The sequence below is a fragment of the Poecilia latipinna genome, unplaced genomic scaffold (assembly GCF_001443285.1).
Source record: "Poecilia latipinna isolate Pla-1442-1.1 unplaced genomic scaffold, P_latipinna-1.0 Scaffold88, whole genome shotgun sequence".
NCBI classification, from domain to species: domain Eukaryota; kingdom Metazoa; phylum Chordata; class Actinopteri; order Cyprinodontiformes; family Poeciliidae; genus Poecilia; species Poecilia latipinna.
The window spans coordinates 307,276-326,024 of NW_015112704.1; the positions used below are offsets into that span (position 1 = coordinate 307,276).

Below are 18,749 nucleotides of genomic sequence, written 5' to 3' on the forward strand. Positions count from 1 at the left end.
AAAAATGTTATATATAAGAATAAAAATAATTAGTTTTGCTAACATTTAATCAAGCCCTCCAGTTTTTGATTTTGGGTTTTTTGTTTGGCAGAAATTCATGAAATCAACACATTTCATCAACGCATTTTTCATGTCAATACATAATTGCAAATTTTCCACAAAAATGGTCAAAAACATTGGTTTTAATGTAGATTTTTGGGCTCAATTTCTAAAAGGGGGCCCACAAAAATGGTGATTCTGATTGTAGAAAAGCACAGAAACGATGATGAACTCCATGTTTCGAGACTTTCTAAAGGTGATCGGATATTAATTTTCCATCCGTTTGTGCAGTTTGTGAACAAACTTTCCTCCTGCGATCAAACTGTCAGAGTGAATAAACATGGACGCCATTTATCCTACTCCCAGCGGGTGTTTAGCTCTGGTACGCGTCCCCGCCGCTGCTGCCCTGTGTGTATTCAGCAGTCTAACTCAATAAGTGGAAAGGGCAGCGTGCGGCCCCGTCCACGCGCTGCGACTCGCTGCGGATTATTACCACAGCGTCCGACGGCGCCGAAGCGGACATCGCCCAACTGAAGACAAATCAAAGCTGTAAAGTACGGCTGCGGATCTGAGCCGCTGATGGAATCGAACAAGATTGAAAAGCTAATATATGTTTGGATGAGATTGAATCAAAGTGAAAACAAAGTTCCCATTAAGAGGGAGCAGCGATTGGATTCAGATGAGCGCAGCCATCTATCAGTGCCGCGAAGCTCAATCCGTCGGCTCTGCAGCACATTAACTAAAGATACCAGACAGCTGACTGGTGGAGCTCAGGCAGGAGGCACAGGTTTAACTCATGGTGACATACCTGCTCTTCATCTGACTGAATAAAGTTAACAAAATGGAAAAAAGCTGCAAAAATTCATTGTAATTTTTGGTATTTGTTTTAAAAAGTTTAAGCGGTGAGCCACAGCTTTATTTTTCAAATATTTTATGGTCGAAGAAAAATCATATATATACACATTATGGATTGAAATGGTTAAATATTGAAGGAAAAACAATATGTCCTTTATTTACTATATTTGATAGCCAGGGGTTTATGGCCTGCTTTAATAAGCTGTGACAAACCCTTGATCTCTACAGGGCTGGCTAAGAATTAAACATAAAAGACAAATAAGTGCTTTAAAGAATTAAAATGCAAATGAACACAGTTGAAAGAAAGTGGAAATGTATTACTTTTGTTAAGCTCCAGGCTATTTTTATTTTTATTTTTTTTACTTCAGCCTAAAAATTCCTTTAGTTATAGCTCCAAAACAACAAAAATAAAAACCCTCCAGGCAAGTTTCCTTTGAAAATTAATGGAAAACCAGAATCTAAATATTAGACACTCATAATAATGAAGGAGTCAGAAGGAGAAGAAATTAAGCTAAAATAGCAAGCAGTTAAAAACTGTTCCAAGCCACCCATCATCCTAAGCCCCGCCTCTCAGACGCTGTGTCCAATCAGGAAACAGAAGCACCATTATAAGCCGTTATAGGGGGTGACGAGGGAGTTAAAACGTGTTGTTAGCTGCACTACTAGGCGCGTCTGCATTGGTGCATCAAGGGACGCCTTAATGAAGCTCTCACTAGCTACGTTTCAATTACAAATGTATGTGAAGCTTTTTTCCATATTCTGCTAACGTCAAAAAAACACAATTTCGTAATTGTGGTGTTTATATTAAATGAGAAAGTCACTTAATAAATCATTAAAAATCATGGCGCTGACAGAGTTAAATGCATAATTCAGCCATGGCGCTAGCGCTCATCTTCTATCAGCCAATCAGAGGAGATGTCGGCATCTTATTTAGGCGTTGGAGCAACAAGCTCCACCTACTTGGGTGTGGCTATGTATGCAGCGTTTTGGGGGAACTCTAGTCGGTTATTTTACAGAACAGCTATGGATTCAACATGTTAGAATGACACACAACATTTTATGAACATAAAAGTATCTGTCCCATATTTCTGTATTATTTTAATATTCCGTATTTTCAGATTGACCTGAGAAGAGGAGGACTCTGACGTGTAGATGGTGGAAGTGAGGTAAAACTACTTTCTGTTTCCCCGTCTCTGCAGGATAAACTGTCAGAGGAGGAGCAGAAACAGAATGACGACCCGGCAGAGAGCGACGTGCCTCCAGTGGATCAGGAGGACAGAACCAGGCCTCTTCTGGAGCGCCTCAAGGCCCTGGAGGTGAGCTTTGATTCTATGGGGAAAAATCAATTTTAATTTAAAAATGTAAGTAATTTAAATTTAAAGGTTGGACTTAAATAGGTTATTTCCTTTCATTCTCAAGAAGGATATTACTGAAACTAAACAATAAAAGATAAGATTATTGATAAACACTGATACTACTCTGGGTTATTTTTAAAGTTTTTTTTTATTTATTAATATGAAAATATGTTTGTTTTAGTTCTGTGAAAATTATAAAAATGCTGCTATTTCCATGCTAGGCCACCAGGGAGCGATAACATCCACATCAAATATATGAAAGTGCAAAAAGCAGCTTGTGATTGGTCCAAAATACCTCTACTCAGAGTTGTGATGTCTTGGTTTGTGGAAAACATTTATGGCTGAGAAGTTTTTAGAACTAACATGTGAAAGTGGCTAAATATCCAAACTAGTGTGACAATTAAAGAGGAAGATGATGATTTATTTACCGCTGTTGGATATTTTAACTTGTCAACTGGTGGTTCTGGTTCTGGTTGTTCTTTCTGGTGCTGTGTGTGAGCAGCCTGAATAAATCCGCTCACTCTGTTGTTTTAAGATGATTCCTGTTCTAGGCGTAACAATGCGAGAGATGTGAGGGTTTTCCTAATAATAGAGGCGCTAACACAACAAGGCGTTGTTTAATTACTCATCAGTCCACCTCCAGAACCAATTCCCACGCTCTGACGGTTTAATTAGTCAGCGTTTGGGCCACGCTGGAATGTTTTTGGGCCCCAATTACGTTTTCCATGTTTCCGTGCAGGGCCTGGTGGGTTGTGCTGAAAGGGCAGAGGGCGAGCGGAGCACAGCAGGCTGACAGCTCCTAATGCGCCGCCTGCCTCTGACAAATTGGAAACTCTGGAAGATCAATAGCGCGCCGCCTCGCCGCTCGCCAAGCAAAGGAGATATTCTTATTAGATTCAAACTCTCGCAGCACAAAAGTTCAACATCATAACTTCCGTCCCCTTGACCTTTCTCTCAGTTGCACTTGGTAATGCTTTTTATTGGCCGTCCCGGTTCAAAGTTGACATCTGACCTTTGTTATGGAAGCCTCCATCTGATTGCTGCCTGCGTTGCTCATCGTTGCGGCGTGTCACTGAAGCGAGCTTGTTGTTTCAGGAGGAGAACTCAACCCTGGCCCTGGAGAACGAGAGCCAGAGGGAGCAGTACGAACGCTGTCTGGACGAGGTAAGCCACCGCCGGCTACACCGGCTGGGTTCTGCTGCACGGAGGTAAACACGAGGCCGCTCACGAGGCTCCGCAGAGCACGGCGCTGCCCGTGTACTGCAGCCACGCGCACTAAACCACAGCATGAATGCTGAATCCACACCCCAAAACAGACGCCAGCCTCATATTTATCAAATATTATAACAGCAAACGACATGTTTTCAAATGACTTTGACCTTGTATTATGTTGAGAACAAGACAAACAGTGTGAAATCTGAAATTAAGGACCTATAGAATTGGCCTGATTCAATGTTAAAGATGCAGCAAGTGAAATAGACTGCCACCTGCTGCTAAGGAGGAGTTATACCTCAATGGCCAACCAGGCGTTGCCATGGAGAGTAAAGGACTTCTCAAACAAGAATGGAAAAAGTCAAAGCAACACTCCAGGCATGTTAAAAGGGAATATCATTATAACATGATGATAAGCTGAAAAAAGTTGATTTCACACAATACTGTCCCTTTAAAAGTGGAACATAGTGACATCTAACTGTAAAACCTGCAAACTGCAACAATTTCATCGTAGTCCATCTTACAAGACTAAGCAACCTTTATTGGCAGAGTCAACCTTTTTCAGCATGCGAAAAACGTCGACATCTAGTGGCAGAATCTGCAACCGCAACAAACCAAAGAACAATTTATAACAGAGATGCGATCCAGTTTATCGTACTGTATCTGCAGAGTTGGGAAAGAGTGGCATCTGGTGGCAAAAACTGAAAACTACATCTAATCCAAAACACAACCTGGTGTCCTTGAGACCACTGCGCCTATGGAAGGCAGGTGAAAGTGCAGCGTTTCTGATGGTGACATTTAGTGGCACAATCTATAAACTGCAGCCAATGCTTTGATAATAGAAGGGCTGGTATTGTGTGGGTCAAACTAAACCACTAAACTAAACAGAACTTTGCATTTGGCTTTAAACCACCATTACTGAGAAATAAATCATTTAAAAATTTTTCAAGATTTAAAGAAATCAGAGGCACAAACTGATAACAGATAAACACCTTCTATTGACTCTTACGCTGTTTCTGCAAAAGTTACGAAAACAATTTTTCAAACTGATTTTAAAGGTGCAACATAAGGAACATAGTGCCATCTAGTGACCCAATCTACATACTGCACCAAACCTGGTATCTATTTACCTCTAAACTTTAGCACCAGGCAGAAAGCTTTATCCTGCAGTCAGCATTTAGTTGGACCCTTCCAGGTACCATTGTTTTCAAACATTAAGGCATAAGTAGCATAATTGTTGATATTTTTCATAGTTGTTATTGCCACAGTCGCACTGATTTTTTAATGTTTTAGTTTCAGAAAGTACATTTTAAAATAAATGTAGGTTTTTCGGGGAACCCTTTCTGATGCAGATTTTGGCATATCGATGGCACCCTTGCTGAGATCCTCGTCCTCCTGGCCTTTAAGCAAACACAGTTCAGTCAAAGTACAGAAGAGACCAGCGAATACCTACTCAACACACACACACACACACACACACAAGCATAAAGCAGCAGAAAACCTGTTCACCAGACGACCAACACCTAACATAAGTTATACGTTTTTAATCTTGTGCGCCTCCCACTTCTGATGCTGCTCTGGGTAGTTGCCCACATGGTTAGCATCAGAAACGGGCAGCGCCTGCTTCCTGTCGTTATTCCTGCAGCTCATTTGTAACTTTTTGCAGCTCCAGGGAACACAGGGAACGTTTAATATCCATAAGTGTGTGTCGGCAGAGCTGCTGGAGCCGTCGTTTACATAACAATAGCCCTTCAGAGCCTGCTGGTTATTTGAGAGGGCCTGATAAGCGCAGCTGGGGGAGTCGCAGCAGACTCTGGATCGCTGTGGGACAGCAGGTCCAGCAGGAACGAGTTGAGCGGCTCGTCCTGGAAGCCGAGCAGATTCCCCCGGAGGAGCGAGGGACCGGGATGAAAGGATGAGGAGGAGGAGGGCTGGGAGTGATGCCCGGCTGCCTCTGCTAGCCTCTGGCTGCAGAAACGCTTAACACACTGATCTCCATGTTTACCCTGCTCTCTGCTCATTCAATAATCCGGAGTGCGGCTTCACACGCTATTAATGAGCAATCGATGATGGTAATAGGAGCTGCGTCTCCATCGGCCTTGTGGTCTGAGTTACACGAGGGTGTGAGGAACAACAGCACTTGATCCAGTCAGGCCTCTGCCTGTACATCAGCCAGCCTGTCGATACGGCCATCAGGCAGGAAGGGAACAGGAAGGCGCCCGCTGCACCTGAGCGACGCACCACAAACACATGAACAAAACCAAACATGACATCTGTTTGGGTTTTCCTTTAAAGCTGGAGAGTCATTTCACGCATAAAGCTAAAGCTGATCTTTCTCTCTCTTCTCTGTTTAAGGTTGCCAACCAAGTTGTCCAAGCTCTTCTCACACAAAAGGTTTGTTTCAAATGTTTCTGTTCTTCATTTCAGTCCAGCTCTCCACACATTTCAGCTCTTGCTCTGATTTTGACTTATTAAAACGCAGAAATACAAAACTTCTCGATAAATATTTCCAGGTTGGTCAGACTTGAAGTCACATATTCACAGATGAATATGATACTCGGACAAATGGACTTGAAGCTAAAGCTGTGTACACACAGATCCGAGTCTTTGTAAAAACGAATATCTCTGCCACATCGTTTAAAAGAAAAATAAACAAAAATCAAACCTGAAACTTACATTGGTTGAACAAGACAGAGATAATAGACCCGGTATAGTAGGGTTTGTGTGCGTGTCTTTGTTGCTATTATGTGTTGTTTAGACAAAAAAAAAAATAAAAAATACAAAAAAAGACTTTGGTAAGGTAAAATAATTTTATTCATATAACACATTTTCAGCAACTTTTATCAAAAAAAAAAAAAAAAAAAAAGAAAATCCAAGAAGTTTTCATTCCAATCCACCCCTGAGCGTTTTTTTTTTAACATACCTAACCCATAGGGGGCAGTGCAGAGCTGAGCTAAAACCTGTTAGCCAATCAGATTCAAAACAACCTCAACTTCCTGTTACGAATTCATCATGGCACCAGGAGGTTCATCTGTTTGGACACACAGATATACCAGACTGCGATTAAATAGTGAATTAGAATATGATGTTTAAAAATAAAAGATGATGTTGGTTGGGGATTGCGTCAAAGCCAGTAGTACGTGGATATATTGGTGCTTTATTTGTTACACTACCATAAATCTCTGTTTCCCCATGAACACAGATAATTGTTTTGTTTTTTTGTGTTACTAAATTGAGTTTCTGTGTGGATGAAATATAAAAATGTCCTGGTTTTTTCCATTCTCCTCTTTTTTTTGAGAGAAGGTTTTTATTCTTTGGAAGAGCAGTGATCAGCGTTATGAACGTTAAACCCAGCTGTTTGTCTGTTTGTGTGTCAGGATCTGAGGGAGGAATGTCTGAAGCTCAGAACCAGAGTCTTCGACTTGGAGCAGCAGAATCGAGCATTGAGCGTTTTGTTCCAGCAGAGGATCAAGCCCGCCTCAGACCTGCTTCTCCAGGTAAAAACCAGCTCCTCTTGACCTTTCACCTTCCACTGCTCACTTAGGAAAATCCATTTTGATAAAACAATCTTTTTAGATTAGAGCTTTTCAGAAAAATGTTCCCTCGTGTAAATAATCTCTTCCGCTGACACTTGACAAAAATAAAAGTCTCCGAGCTTTTTCTACGTCATCAGATCTGAGTCAGCCATTTCCTGTGGAAATTAAAAAAAAACATCTCCATGTCCTTTTAGGGAGCTTGTTTTGTTTCTGATTATTTTGTGTTAAAAAGCTCTGGGTCTGACTCAGTCAGTGACGCGTGTTTGATTCGACACGTTTAAACCAGGATCTAAATCTGGATGCGTCAGCGTGTTTGTTACATAATGTGTGTGGACTAAACCCAGTTGGTAAAACAAGTTGTGTTTTCTGTGTGCATGTAGCCCAAGGTCAAACCCATGTGGGGCCCATTTTAAGCTCACTTACAGCGTATATTGGCCCTATGCGTACCTGAAAACGAGATCTTGAAACAATCTTTTAAAGAATTTAGAACTAGCTATGAAGACGCTAAAGCACCAGTGTTTGGTCATACAGGCAATCATCCCAAATGGGGCCCATTTTCAGATAATTTTCTAACCATATGGGTCCCATATGGCTTAACATTTAACAAAAAATTTGATCCAGCCCAAATAAAAAGCAAAGTAAGTGGCTGCTTTTCAGCCACAGGTCTTTGAATATTCTCACAGAACATCAATCTCAGAAAGTCTTAACTGTAAGACCAGTTTTTAAATTAGAGCTTAAAATTTCATATAATAAATCTCTTTAAACAGAATACATCGATTTTAGGTTTAATTCACATCTAGAAACAAGTGGGCTCATTACGGATGTGTTCACACCAGACCTGTTCAGTCTGCTTTAATCCAAATCCAGTCCGATGTGAGCTGCGCAATCAGACTGTGATGCAAACCAAAAAAATCTAACTATGTTCCTCCTACAAGCCTCATGTCTCAGTTCGGTTGAAGTGAACTCTGGTGTGTTTTGAATGCACATATGAACACTAGGCAGACCGGACACCACTCCAAAAGCAGGAAGTGGACTACAGCACAGAGCATTCTGGGTAAATACTACCAAAACAAACGCACTAGCCTAGCGCTAGCAGGAGAAATAACTCATGTGTTTTAGCCAAAAACAAAAGTGAAATCCTCCAACCGTTAAAATCTGATGCTACTCCATTTTTGTTTCCATTTGGTGAAGAAGGAAGTTGTGGTCAGTGTCTTCTTCAGAGGCTTCCTTGTTGTTTCCTTCAGTGGTTCTTGGTGCAGCGCCCCCTCAGGCGAGGAGGGGAACAAGCTGCTCAAAGGGTTTGGTTTTTTGGACTCCGAACAAATGTTGCTGTTTTGGTCCCAGTAGAACACACTCTACTGGACTATCGGGAGGAAAACAGTCAGTTTGTTTGCTAAATCCAGTGGCTATGAGGCAAACACACTGTACGCCATAGCTGTGATTCACATGGATCGTTTTCGTGGTAGAAAATCCTCCCTTTATGTATGAGCTCTCCGTTAACGTGTGCTTACGAAAGAAGACCTGCCACTCTCCGAAGAAAAGGACACTTTCAAATAATTGTTGAAATTGCTCCAGGGCAATTTACTGATCATATTAAAAGAATAAAAAAAAAGCAATAGAAATAAGAGGAGAAAAGAGTTGTCATTCCAGTCAGACAAGAGAAGACAGAGAGAGGTGAGGATGGAAACGGGAAGGGAAGATAAGAGAGAGAAAGAGGACAGGGGAGTGAAAATGGAGAGAGATGAGATAGCAGAGAGGCTCCGGCTCTGACAAGAAGGTCAAATTATGAAGAGGCAGAAACAGAGTAAATGGAGTAAAGACAAGAGAGAAGAAAGAAATAAAATCTGTGAGTGCATTTTAAAGGGATTTATCAGTTCCTTGCTACCTCCTGTGACTTTATTGAGCAGAGAGGAGCAACGCTAAGTGAAGCTGTTATATAAAAGCCTCGCAGAGGAATATTGATGATACCACCAAGAAGTCCAATCTCTCTGAAAAAGCGTGTAGACCCACAGAAACATGATGGAGTGCAGCTCAGACTGCAATTTGTTTTTTCCTCTTCTTTGTGAAGGCAGAGATGCCATCTATAAATTAGCTACGCGTCGTCGTCAGACAGGTAAAAAGAAAATTAATAACATTGTTTGTTTACGTAAGTAACTGATCAAAGTTCTCGAGTTCGTGACTGTGTCCTTTTTTTTTTCTTTTTTCTTTTCTTTAAATTAGTCGCAACTTTCCCCACAACCAGCTGGGGGATTTATTGTAAGTATTAATCATAAACGGTGACGCTACAGCGGATGTTCGTTGCATTCATTATGAGTTGTGTTGTGTGTGGGAGAACTGTTAAAAACGGCTAAATCTGTCGTGTCAGCGCGGACGGGGACATCCTACGGAGGATCTATCTGTTCTCCCTTCTATTATTTGACTGCTGTCCCAATTACAGAGCTATAGGGGAGGATGAAACATCTTTGTTAGACGTCTGTTTATTATGACGACACAAACAGCCAAAAAAATGGCTTAGCTTCCAGCCTGGAAGAAGGTCTGCTCACTGAACACATGGCTAGGCTAAAAGACATAAATATCCCCAAGATATAACCGTGTTTATCATTTTCTTGTTGCTGTAAAAAGATCCAAGTTATCAGTGTTTTGGTAAAGAGAATTAATTTGAGGTAAAGATAAAAAAAACCTTGACATGTGATGAGCTAGCTTATTTTAGCCAAGCTAAAATAAGTTAGCTTCACTAAACTGGTCAATTTGACCAGTTTAGTGATTAAACTGGTCAAATTGATTAAAAAGTTAAGTGAAACTAGATTTGGTGAGCAGTTGAGAGACGCTCATTTGTGCACAACTTAATTCAAAAATTAGCATCATGAGAAAATTATATTTGCTTTTTGTTAACATGTTACCTAAATGTCAACACTATTCCTATATTTTAATTGCAAAATGAAAACTAGCAGCATACTTTTTTATGAAATACTTGTACTTGAGTTTAAAAAAAAAATGAAAGTGAATTTTTGAAAAGGAGTTGAAACTGTTTACTGTCACTCTCCTGAACAAAACAATGTTACTTTAATCTGAGTTGTATTATACTTGTAGTTTTGGTTTCTATTTGACAAAAAATTGAGCTTGAATTCAGACATAAGAAGCTCCCCTATGAAGGATGATCCTTTAAAATTAATATTTTAGCTATCAGGGTTTTTTTTTATATATTATGATTGTAGGTGGCGTGCCATAAAAAAAAATTCTGAGTATTAACGCTGATAACCTGAGTGAATACAAAAAGCAGCTTTTAAATGAGCTTAGTTTGATGAACTGAAATATTTAGTTGTGATGCAACACAAGAAGAAAAATAAATGAAAGTAGCAAGGTAAAAAAAGAATAATAAAACAGACTTTTTGAAACATTCTTTCAGTGTTGTTGTCGGGTCGTGTGTTTGTGCGCGGCAGCAGAATATTAAGGCAATCAGAAGAAATCGTTTGGTTTATGGGAAGCAGATAGTTGGGTGGAAACGCCCCACGTGAGATCCTCCTCCATTTTGTCCCCAGGAGCCACAGGGAGACCTAATCAGGCGTATGAGCGTTGGGTTTCTGGACCTTTTTTTGCTTATCAGTAATTAAACGGCCCCGGCTCCCCACGGCCTCTCCGGTTCCTCTGATAAAGAAGTGCTAACGCTCTGGGAGAGAGCCGCGGCAGAGGAACCGAAACGCTTCCCTCCGATTCCATAAAGGTTTTTGGTTGGATGAAGTAGAGGAGTGTGTGACTGCAGCTTTATCTGCGCGTCACGTTTGACAGGTGTCACATGAGTCACCGTTACTGGGGAAAACAGGTGTTTTTTGGTTGTTGTTTTTTTTCACAGTTCACAACAGAGGATGTTCAGCTGAACCTCATTAGGGAGAATAAAATAATAATAATAAGACAGAATGTTAGCAGGCTGCTTACTTCCACAGGACTCCTTTAATGCGGCAGCATTAAAGGAGTCATGGACAGGATTTTTATGTCGAAGGCCGATCGTAATAAACCCAACTTACAGAAAGGCTGTGATGACTGCAACTGTGCCTTCCTCTCTCAATGTGTGTGTGTGCGTGCGTGTGTGTGTGTGTGTGTTGAGACTCTTCCCCCAATGTGAGTTTTTGACAGCGGTTGCCGATACTGACGGATTTGTTTGGAAGCTGCCTATTGCTGCTATTCCGGGTTGATATTCATTATCTTGAAATATGGCTCCTGTCAAAACAAAACAAAAAAACACACACATACACACAGCTAACAAACAGCAGAGAGGCTTTCTTTCTTTTTTTTGTGTGTGTGTGTTCGTCTCCCTCGGAGTCTGGAGGAAACTTCTCAGGCTGCAGACGTTCAGAGACGCAACTATTTGCATGATGGATTACGGGAACTTTAAATAAAAAAATCTGTGACTTTGAGCGTCGGCCTTGAGACTGAAAAAGAGAGAAAAAAAAGAAGAGAGCGGCTTCGTCATCTTCCATTTCCTTCAGCCCCCCTCCCACCCAGTGACCCGGTGACACTATCGACTGCATGGCTGATGAGGATGCTGAGGAGGTGAAATGGAGCACCGTGCGATAAGATCGAGGGCCTGCGACGCGGCGGCCGCTCCCAGCCTGCAGCGAGGCCAACGCTCGCGCTGGCCGCTCAGACAAAACTACCAGGATTTCATCAAAGTATTGCTTTGATGTAAAGTGGAAGGAAGAAACACACAAAACGCTTCATCTCCTTTTTACTCTCATTAGTAGAATAATTATGTAATATCACCAGGAGAAAGTGATGAAATGATCAGACTAAAGTTGTTTTAGTGAGAGCAGAGCTGGGGTAGCGTTGTCCAGCTCAGTCCATCCGCTTCTTCCTTCTCAACAGAATCAGTTGTTTACAGAATTATTTAAGATTTCTGCCAATTATAAATAATAATTTGATGCGGATGTGTTAACAGATGAAGCCAGTACCAAAGTAGAACTTTAAAGATCTTATTAAATTACTGTTTCATTCTCCTAATATAAAACCTTATTCTGGTAATGTTATGAATCTATATTGGTAATATCATCACATCATTTTGACTTTTTTCTACTATTATTTTGACTTTTTTTGTCATACAAATTTATTCTCATAATATCAGTTATAATGACTTTATTTTTGACTTTATTCTCTTCATATTATCACTTTATTCTGGCCTTCGTACTCTGTTGTAATCTTCAGAAATCCCTTCTTGACAATTAATAATTATTTATTTTATTATTAGTACATGACGTCCATGACACATAAGTTGAGTTTTAATCATTTCTGTGTAATAAATGACTCGGATTAGTTATTATTGGGCATAACTCTGGATGGAGGAACAGTTCTTCCGTTTTGGTGTGACTTCGTTCTCATGTTTTCAGACGATAGTTATTCAGAGGCTGGACGCTCGCAATACAAAACAAGCTTTTCTTTTTAATGTTTTGCAAACATTTGAACAAAAAGAAAAGAAGAAAAAAAAAAATCAAAGCCCCGATGCTTTCATGCTCCAAGTGAAATAATAATGCAGGCCTTCAGAGAGAAGTATTTGGTGAGGAACAAAGGAAGTCGATATAAACCGAAGCATTTCTCGCAAACAAAATCACCTCTTGTCAGTTTTCTGTAATATTTATGAGCGTTTAGCTTTGCGAGCGGATCAGATGAGCAGAGCCGTGTCTGTACATGGGGTCCCTAAATGAGGGGCTGCTGCCGCCGCCGCTGCTGCTGCTGCCGCTGCTGCCGCCAGTGGAAGTGTAGCAGAAGATCAAGTATTCTGCTCCTCTTTATTTCCAGCTTAAGTTAATTTGAGCGTGGGGAATGGAGCGTAATTAAGTTCTGAGATGAGTGTGTGGGAATGCATTTGGTTTTGAGTCCTTCCCTCTCATGTGTGAGAGTTAACTAACAGAAGAGAGTTGGACATAAATTTAAGGGAAGCAAATCAAATGAATCCCCAGCCCCCCAATGTAATTATTTCCTATTCACACTGGTTTTCTTTTTTTTTCCTTTTTTGGCCGGCTGATGACTGTAATGACTTTGAGAGAAGCGGAATCGGCTCCAGCGAAGGGAATCTGATTTGTAAAACAGCGCTCAACCTTGACCCAAAGTTCTCGCCGTTTCATATTTGGACCGCGCTTATAATTCAGTTCGGTTTCTGACTTAAAAAGAGCAAAGAATCAATAAAAACCCTCACATCTTTCTGCGAGGCTTACTTCAATCTCCCGGGCTCTCTGTAGCTGAAACTCACCACTCCGTGTCCTTCGCTCTCTTTCTGTTTTGACTTACAGAAGCTGCACTCGCGTATCATGGATCTGTCTGCGGCCGACCTGCTGCTGGAGCCCGAGAGGAGCAAGGCTTTCCTGCTTTCCAGGAACTCCGACTCTCCTTCTGCTGTAAGCCCCCCAAAAACACATCTGCAAACCCAACGATTGGGGTCGTGACCTTTCTGAGTGGAACCTCTGGTGTTGCTTGGCACTAAGAGGCATAAATCCTCGTCGTGTTACCAGAAAAGCATCGATTCAGACTCCACGTCAGTTAAAATGACTCCACAAGACGCACTGGAACATTAGTCATCTTATATATTATGCATTAAGGCTTGAAGATGAGTTTTCTCCTTTTTTTTTTTTTTTTACCCCTGAGAACGCCACCTGATAAACTGAAACCAGGAAAGTGAATTATGAATCCTCTAAATGTCCACATATCCTTCAGACCCAAGTGGGGCTTTTTATTTTTAATCGCTCCGTCTCTGAGGTTCTAATTTGATAAACATGTGTGGGGATGTGGCAGCAGTGCATAAAAATTAGATATCTCCGCAACGACTGCAAGATATTTCTCTGGAAGGATTTGGTCGGTCAGCGACAGTCGATCCTCGCTGAAATACCATCAAGACGGTAATTAGGTATGCAGCAGCAACCAGAGCTCAAAACCGTAGCAACTCTCTGATTCATTGGATGTTGAAAAGGAAAACTAGAACTGGATACTAATGTTTGACATTCATTTACACAGAGTCAGTGTTATAATTAGGAGTTTTACTTCCTTCGTCGTCACCAGTCATGGTGATGACCAGTTTTCAGCCTTCAGTCTTAGCAACTTCAAATTTCTACAAAGATCCTGAGCCTGTAAAGGTGTAGCCATAGTTGAACCCTTTTCTTCCCAGGTTTGTTAGAGCTTCGTTGAAGTTGGTTGGTTTCATGGCAGCAATCCCAACATTGTTGTTGTAATTGAGGTCAGGCTGTTCCAAAACCAGTTCTGTGAACTTGGGGTCACTTTCCAATGGAGCTCAAGCTTTATCCATCTGAGCAAAACGTTCACCTGAAATGATAGAAAGATTAGCTAGTGTGGGTCATCAGGGTCTGGAAACTGCCACCACCAGTTTTAGCCAAGACAAAACGTCAGATTAACACAATATTATTGACCACGATGAAAGTTTTCCTCTTAGTACAGACCCATAACGTTTCACCGGTACTTAAAAAGCTTGTCTTTTATGTTTCTTCCAGGAGGTCCAGCTGAGTGGAAAGCCGGGTCTCCCTGTGGCCAAGTGTTTGAGCCAGCTGAGCCTGAGCATGCCTCCGCCCGTCTACCCGCGCAGCAGCTGCAGCAGCAGTGAGATCTCCCTGTCAAGCGCATGCAGCGAGTTCTCCAGCGGCTCGTACACCTGGAATGATGGACGCTCCTGTGGGAAAAAGGTAAACCCAAACATCGGTTCCACAAAACAAATCACGAGTGGCAGCTCGTCAAAGTTCCCTGCTCATTTGAGACCCTAATTAATCCCATATCCTCCTGGAAGAGTTTGATGACCATGACTAAAGAAAATACTCCTTAGAAAACTGTTAAAATAGATAATACATTTAAAGTCTATGGTAGTCCAGAGATCTTAAAACATGGTTTTATACTGTGAATAATCTAACCCTTACTATAAATGTTAAAGTAGTTTGACAAAACTGTTAAAACATGACCTATTACAAGTGTTAACTTTGTCTCTTTGTGCTTTTAAGTCTTCTCTGACATGGGAGAAGAGGCTGAGTTTGGGTTCGTCGGCTCCTAGTAACATCTGCGCCCCCTCAGAGGAGCAGCGGCCCACCAGATATAAGGAGAGCCACATCCTGGAGGGACTCAGGAAGCTCCAGAGGAGGAAACACCGGAGCTCCTCCTGTTCTTCGAAGGTCTCCAGATCAGGTTATAAAGACTGCATGAACTCCAACGAGGGCATCTACTCCCTGGGGATCAAGAGCAGCAGCAAAGGGGTTTCCAAGCCCAGCTACTGTGGCAGGACTTTCACCGCTCGTGGCAAGCAGTTCTTCTATGATTCGGATGATGCAGATGATGAACTGGCACAGTCGAGCCGCAGAGATGACATCCCCACCAAGGACTGCTGGTTTCACTGCAAGAGACTCTCTCACAGCATCTCGGACAGCTTGTGCAGCTGGGACGGGACGCAGGAAGGCGACGTCCCTTCAGGACCGACGGTCGCGAACCCTTGTTCTGGCTGTGACTCCAAAGAGCGTCCAGAGAAGCTTGTAAGTTTCATCAGTTTTCTCACAGATGGGGAGCACAAGTCGGCTTTTAGTAAACCAACCAAGCTCCACTTCAACCCGCCCGACCCAGAAAGCACCAAGCGCCTACGCGATGTGGACGGCCGCGAGGAAAAGTGTAGTGAGGTCCGAATGTCCTGTGACCAACCGACAGAACAAGCAGAGAGGGAGTTCAAAAGACTGTCTAGGGATGCTGCAAAGCTCCTTAAACAAAAATACTTGGGCAGAGACCAGGGACGCACCCAGTCTGCCGATGGGAGGCCCAAACCTTTAAGTCTAATGAAGGAACCAAAAGCCTCCAAGTGTACCCAGTCTGAAGAAAGCATATTGGCTATCTTTGATGCAGAAGGGGAACCTATTGAGCTTTGTCCCCAAAGGCTTCCAGCAGATGCAGATCAAATTCAAGGGAGTAAAATTGTTGCTAACTATGCAGAATTAGTACCACCAGAGAGACCAACAAGGCAAACATCTGCAAATGCAAGAAATTATAATGTTCTGGAATCTCCAGAGAAACCTTCAGATTGTGAGAGTAGGACTAGTAAATCAGCCAATAGCAAGGAGGAAAGTACAGAGAGACTGCATTTGCAGTCGACTCCACAAAGAAAGCTAATCAAACCATCAGGCGTCCGAGCAAATAAGGGTCAGTCCATCCCTCCGTTGAATGATGCTGCCTGTCCCAAGACTAGTGGTTCAAAGATTCCTGGTCGTAACAAACCGTCAGCATCCCCACTGAGGATGTCTAAAGGTTCAACAGCTGAGCCAAGCAATAGTGGAAACTCAGGATCCTCCACTCAGGAGAAATCCCCTTCCTCTCCTACCGTTAAAATGTCCAGATTCATAAAAACACAAACTAGCTCTCAGAGCCCAAAGGCTGTGAACTCCAAATGGAGTAAGGGTCCCTCATCCACTTCCCCACACCTCCCAAGGAGGCTCTTGGAGTTTGGTGACACTAGTGAACAACCAACCAGAGACAAACACTGTGAACCTAGCAAAAATAAACTCAGGTCTCCTTCTCCTCCCCCTCCCCCAGGCCGCACCACCTCCCTACTGATCAGACCAAACTATGAAGGTTCCCCTCAGGCACATAAAACAGGGGTGGCTCCACCATCCACACTAACCACTGGGAGGGGCCCTCCCCCGAGTTACTACACCTCATTGGCACCAAATATGCAAACTACTTTACCCATCAAGGATAAAGACTGTTTGGATTTGGATGCAGGCTATGGGACTGCACTTGCACCTCAGAAACTGGTCGAAAAAACCAGTCAGCACCTTCAGAAGTCCCCTGTTGTGACTCAGACTCCTACTAAAGGCACTTCCAAACGAACAAAAGACTACCTCCCTTCTGCAAACTCAGGGTCTGCCCGAGAACCTGACAATGCACTTAGAAGCTCAAAGAATGTCCCTCCTCCCTACAGCGCCCTCAGAGGCTCCTCACTACAAAACACATTCGCAATTAAGAAAGGACCCACTCATGAAAATGTCCACCAGACAGTTCAGAAGACCTCTATAAGTTTACCCATATCCCTTCAGGATTCCCCTCAATGTCAGCCAGAGCAGCAGAGTGCTAAAGCTATTGTTAGCCCTCCTGCCTCTGCTGTTATGTCGCCCAGCCAAGCAGAAAAAGTTGCAAAGACTCGCATCCCAATGGGCTTTAAAGCCTTTTTGAAATCACCTCCTACAATTAAAAGCAGTCCAACTGTTCCTGGTAAGCAAGAGAAAGACCATATCAACTCAGTCTCCAAGGAGACGGTGACTTCAAATGCCTCAACCCAGTGTGACGGCTTGGAAGCAGCGTTTAGTATCGATTTGCCACCCAAGATGTCTTCCACAGAGGCAAAAGGTGAAGTCCAGTGTTGCGTCCCAGAAGGGGACGTACATCCCGCTGTGTTGCCTGAAGAAACTGATGTGTATGAGAAGGGGAAAAGGACCAGTCAGCTCTTTGGTCGATCCATATCTGTGACAACAAAAACCCATCTAAAACCCGCTCTGGGAATGAACGGCGCCAAAGCTCGTAGTCAGAGTTTCAGCACCAACTACATGGAGAAACCCAACATCAGTGTGCTGGAAGGACCCGGGAAAGTTCGGACTCAAATCATTACCAACTCAGGTGAGAGGGGAAACTCTCTGTCAAGGCAGAGTTCTTTAGAGGTACCGGCTGTTGGCTTGGCTGAGAGTCCGCTCCATTCACCCAGGATGAGGCTAAGCCACTATGGAGGCATGACAGCTTCAACCAGTACCAACGGCCTCCCCGACAAACCCTCAAAGTCAGGCTCTAAGGGCGAAGCCATCTCCTCCCCTACACATAAAGAGGTGCGCAGTCAGCCGACAGGTGAAAGGACGAGTTTCAACAACATCCGGAAACCAAAAGTGGCCTCTCACCAACAGTTTCAACCTCAGCCATCCTTCTATAGCACAGAAAACCCTGCCACAGAGAAGGAAAGCCTGGTAACCAGTGTCAACGAACCGGGCAAAACACAGCTGGACTCGCCAACCAAACCAACCGACACAGAGGACAAGAAAATCAGCCCGACAGTTTGTACAATTGAAGAGAAAGTCATGATGGGCATAGAGGAAAACTTGCAAAAATCCCAAGAACAAGAGAAGGTAGCAGCCAGCGAGGCCAAACAAAAAACCGGCCCGTCTCTCGCTAACTGGTTTGGCCTCCGAAAGAGCAAGCTTCCGGCTCTGAGCGGCAAGAAATCCGACTCCCCCAAAGGGAAGGAAGAGAAGAAGGACCTAAAGATCGGGTCTGTCCTCGGAGGGAAACAGGTCAAGCCTGACAAGAAGAAGGACAAGAAGAAGGAGGGCCAGGAAATCCAGAATCTGTCTGAGATGAACAACAAGCTGAGCTCCATCATGGACCACTGCAACAATCAGATGGGTCAGATCGCCAGTCAGATTCAGAGCACCACGGCGTTCATCGGCAAAGACCAGTTTGTCAAAGACCTCCTTGGCAGGTGGGTAGAGAAGTATGATTCTTGTACTGTCCTACAGTAAAACCAGCAGCTTCCAGTCAACTCAGAGTGTGTTTAAGCTAATAAACACTCCACATCTCCTCTCAGTTTGTTTTCCTCTTTGTACCCCAGCTGACAGGGTGGAAGGCCTCATGCAGGCTGTTAAACATTATATGAGATGTCTGTGTTTGAGTGTGTGTTTGCCTTCGTGAAAGAGCAGGCTATTTCAGTTTATCAGCTCTCCGGCTTGACGAAGCTGATATATAAACCACG

The 18,749-nt window shown here is 42.9% G+C and overlaps 1 protein-coding gene across 5 annotated transcripts in view; it reads left to right on the forward strand.

Moving 5' to 3' along the window:
* Positions 1–18,749, forward strand: part of LOC106940666 (nck-associated protein 5-like) — a 138,620-nt gene that overhangs the window by 105,167 nt on the left and 14,704 nt on the right. For all 5 annotated transcript variants that reach the window (XM_015023498.1, XM_015023469.1, XM_015023476.1 and 2 more), the window contains 7 exons: positions 2,094–2,210; positions 3,345–3,413; positions 5,817–5,855; positions 6,839–6,958; positions 13,276–13,380; positions 14,485–14,673; positions 14,983–18,479. In XM_015023498.1, coding sequence (XP_014878984.1) covers positions 2,094–2,210; positions 3,345–3,413; positions 5,817–5,855; positions 6,839–6,958; positions 13,276–13,380; positions 14,485–14,673; positions 14,983–18,479 — 4,136 coding nt within the window. The remainder of the gene's footprint in view (positions 1–2,093; positions 2,211–3,344; positions 3,414–5,816; positions 5,856–6,838; positions 6,959–13,275; positions 13,381–14,484; positions 14,674–14,982; positions 18,480–18,749) is intronic.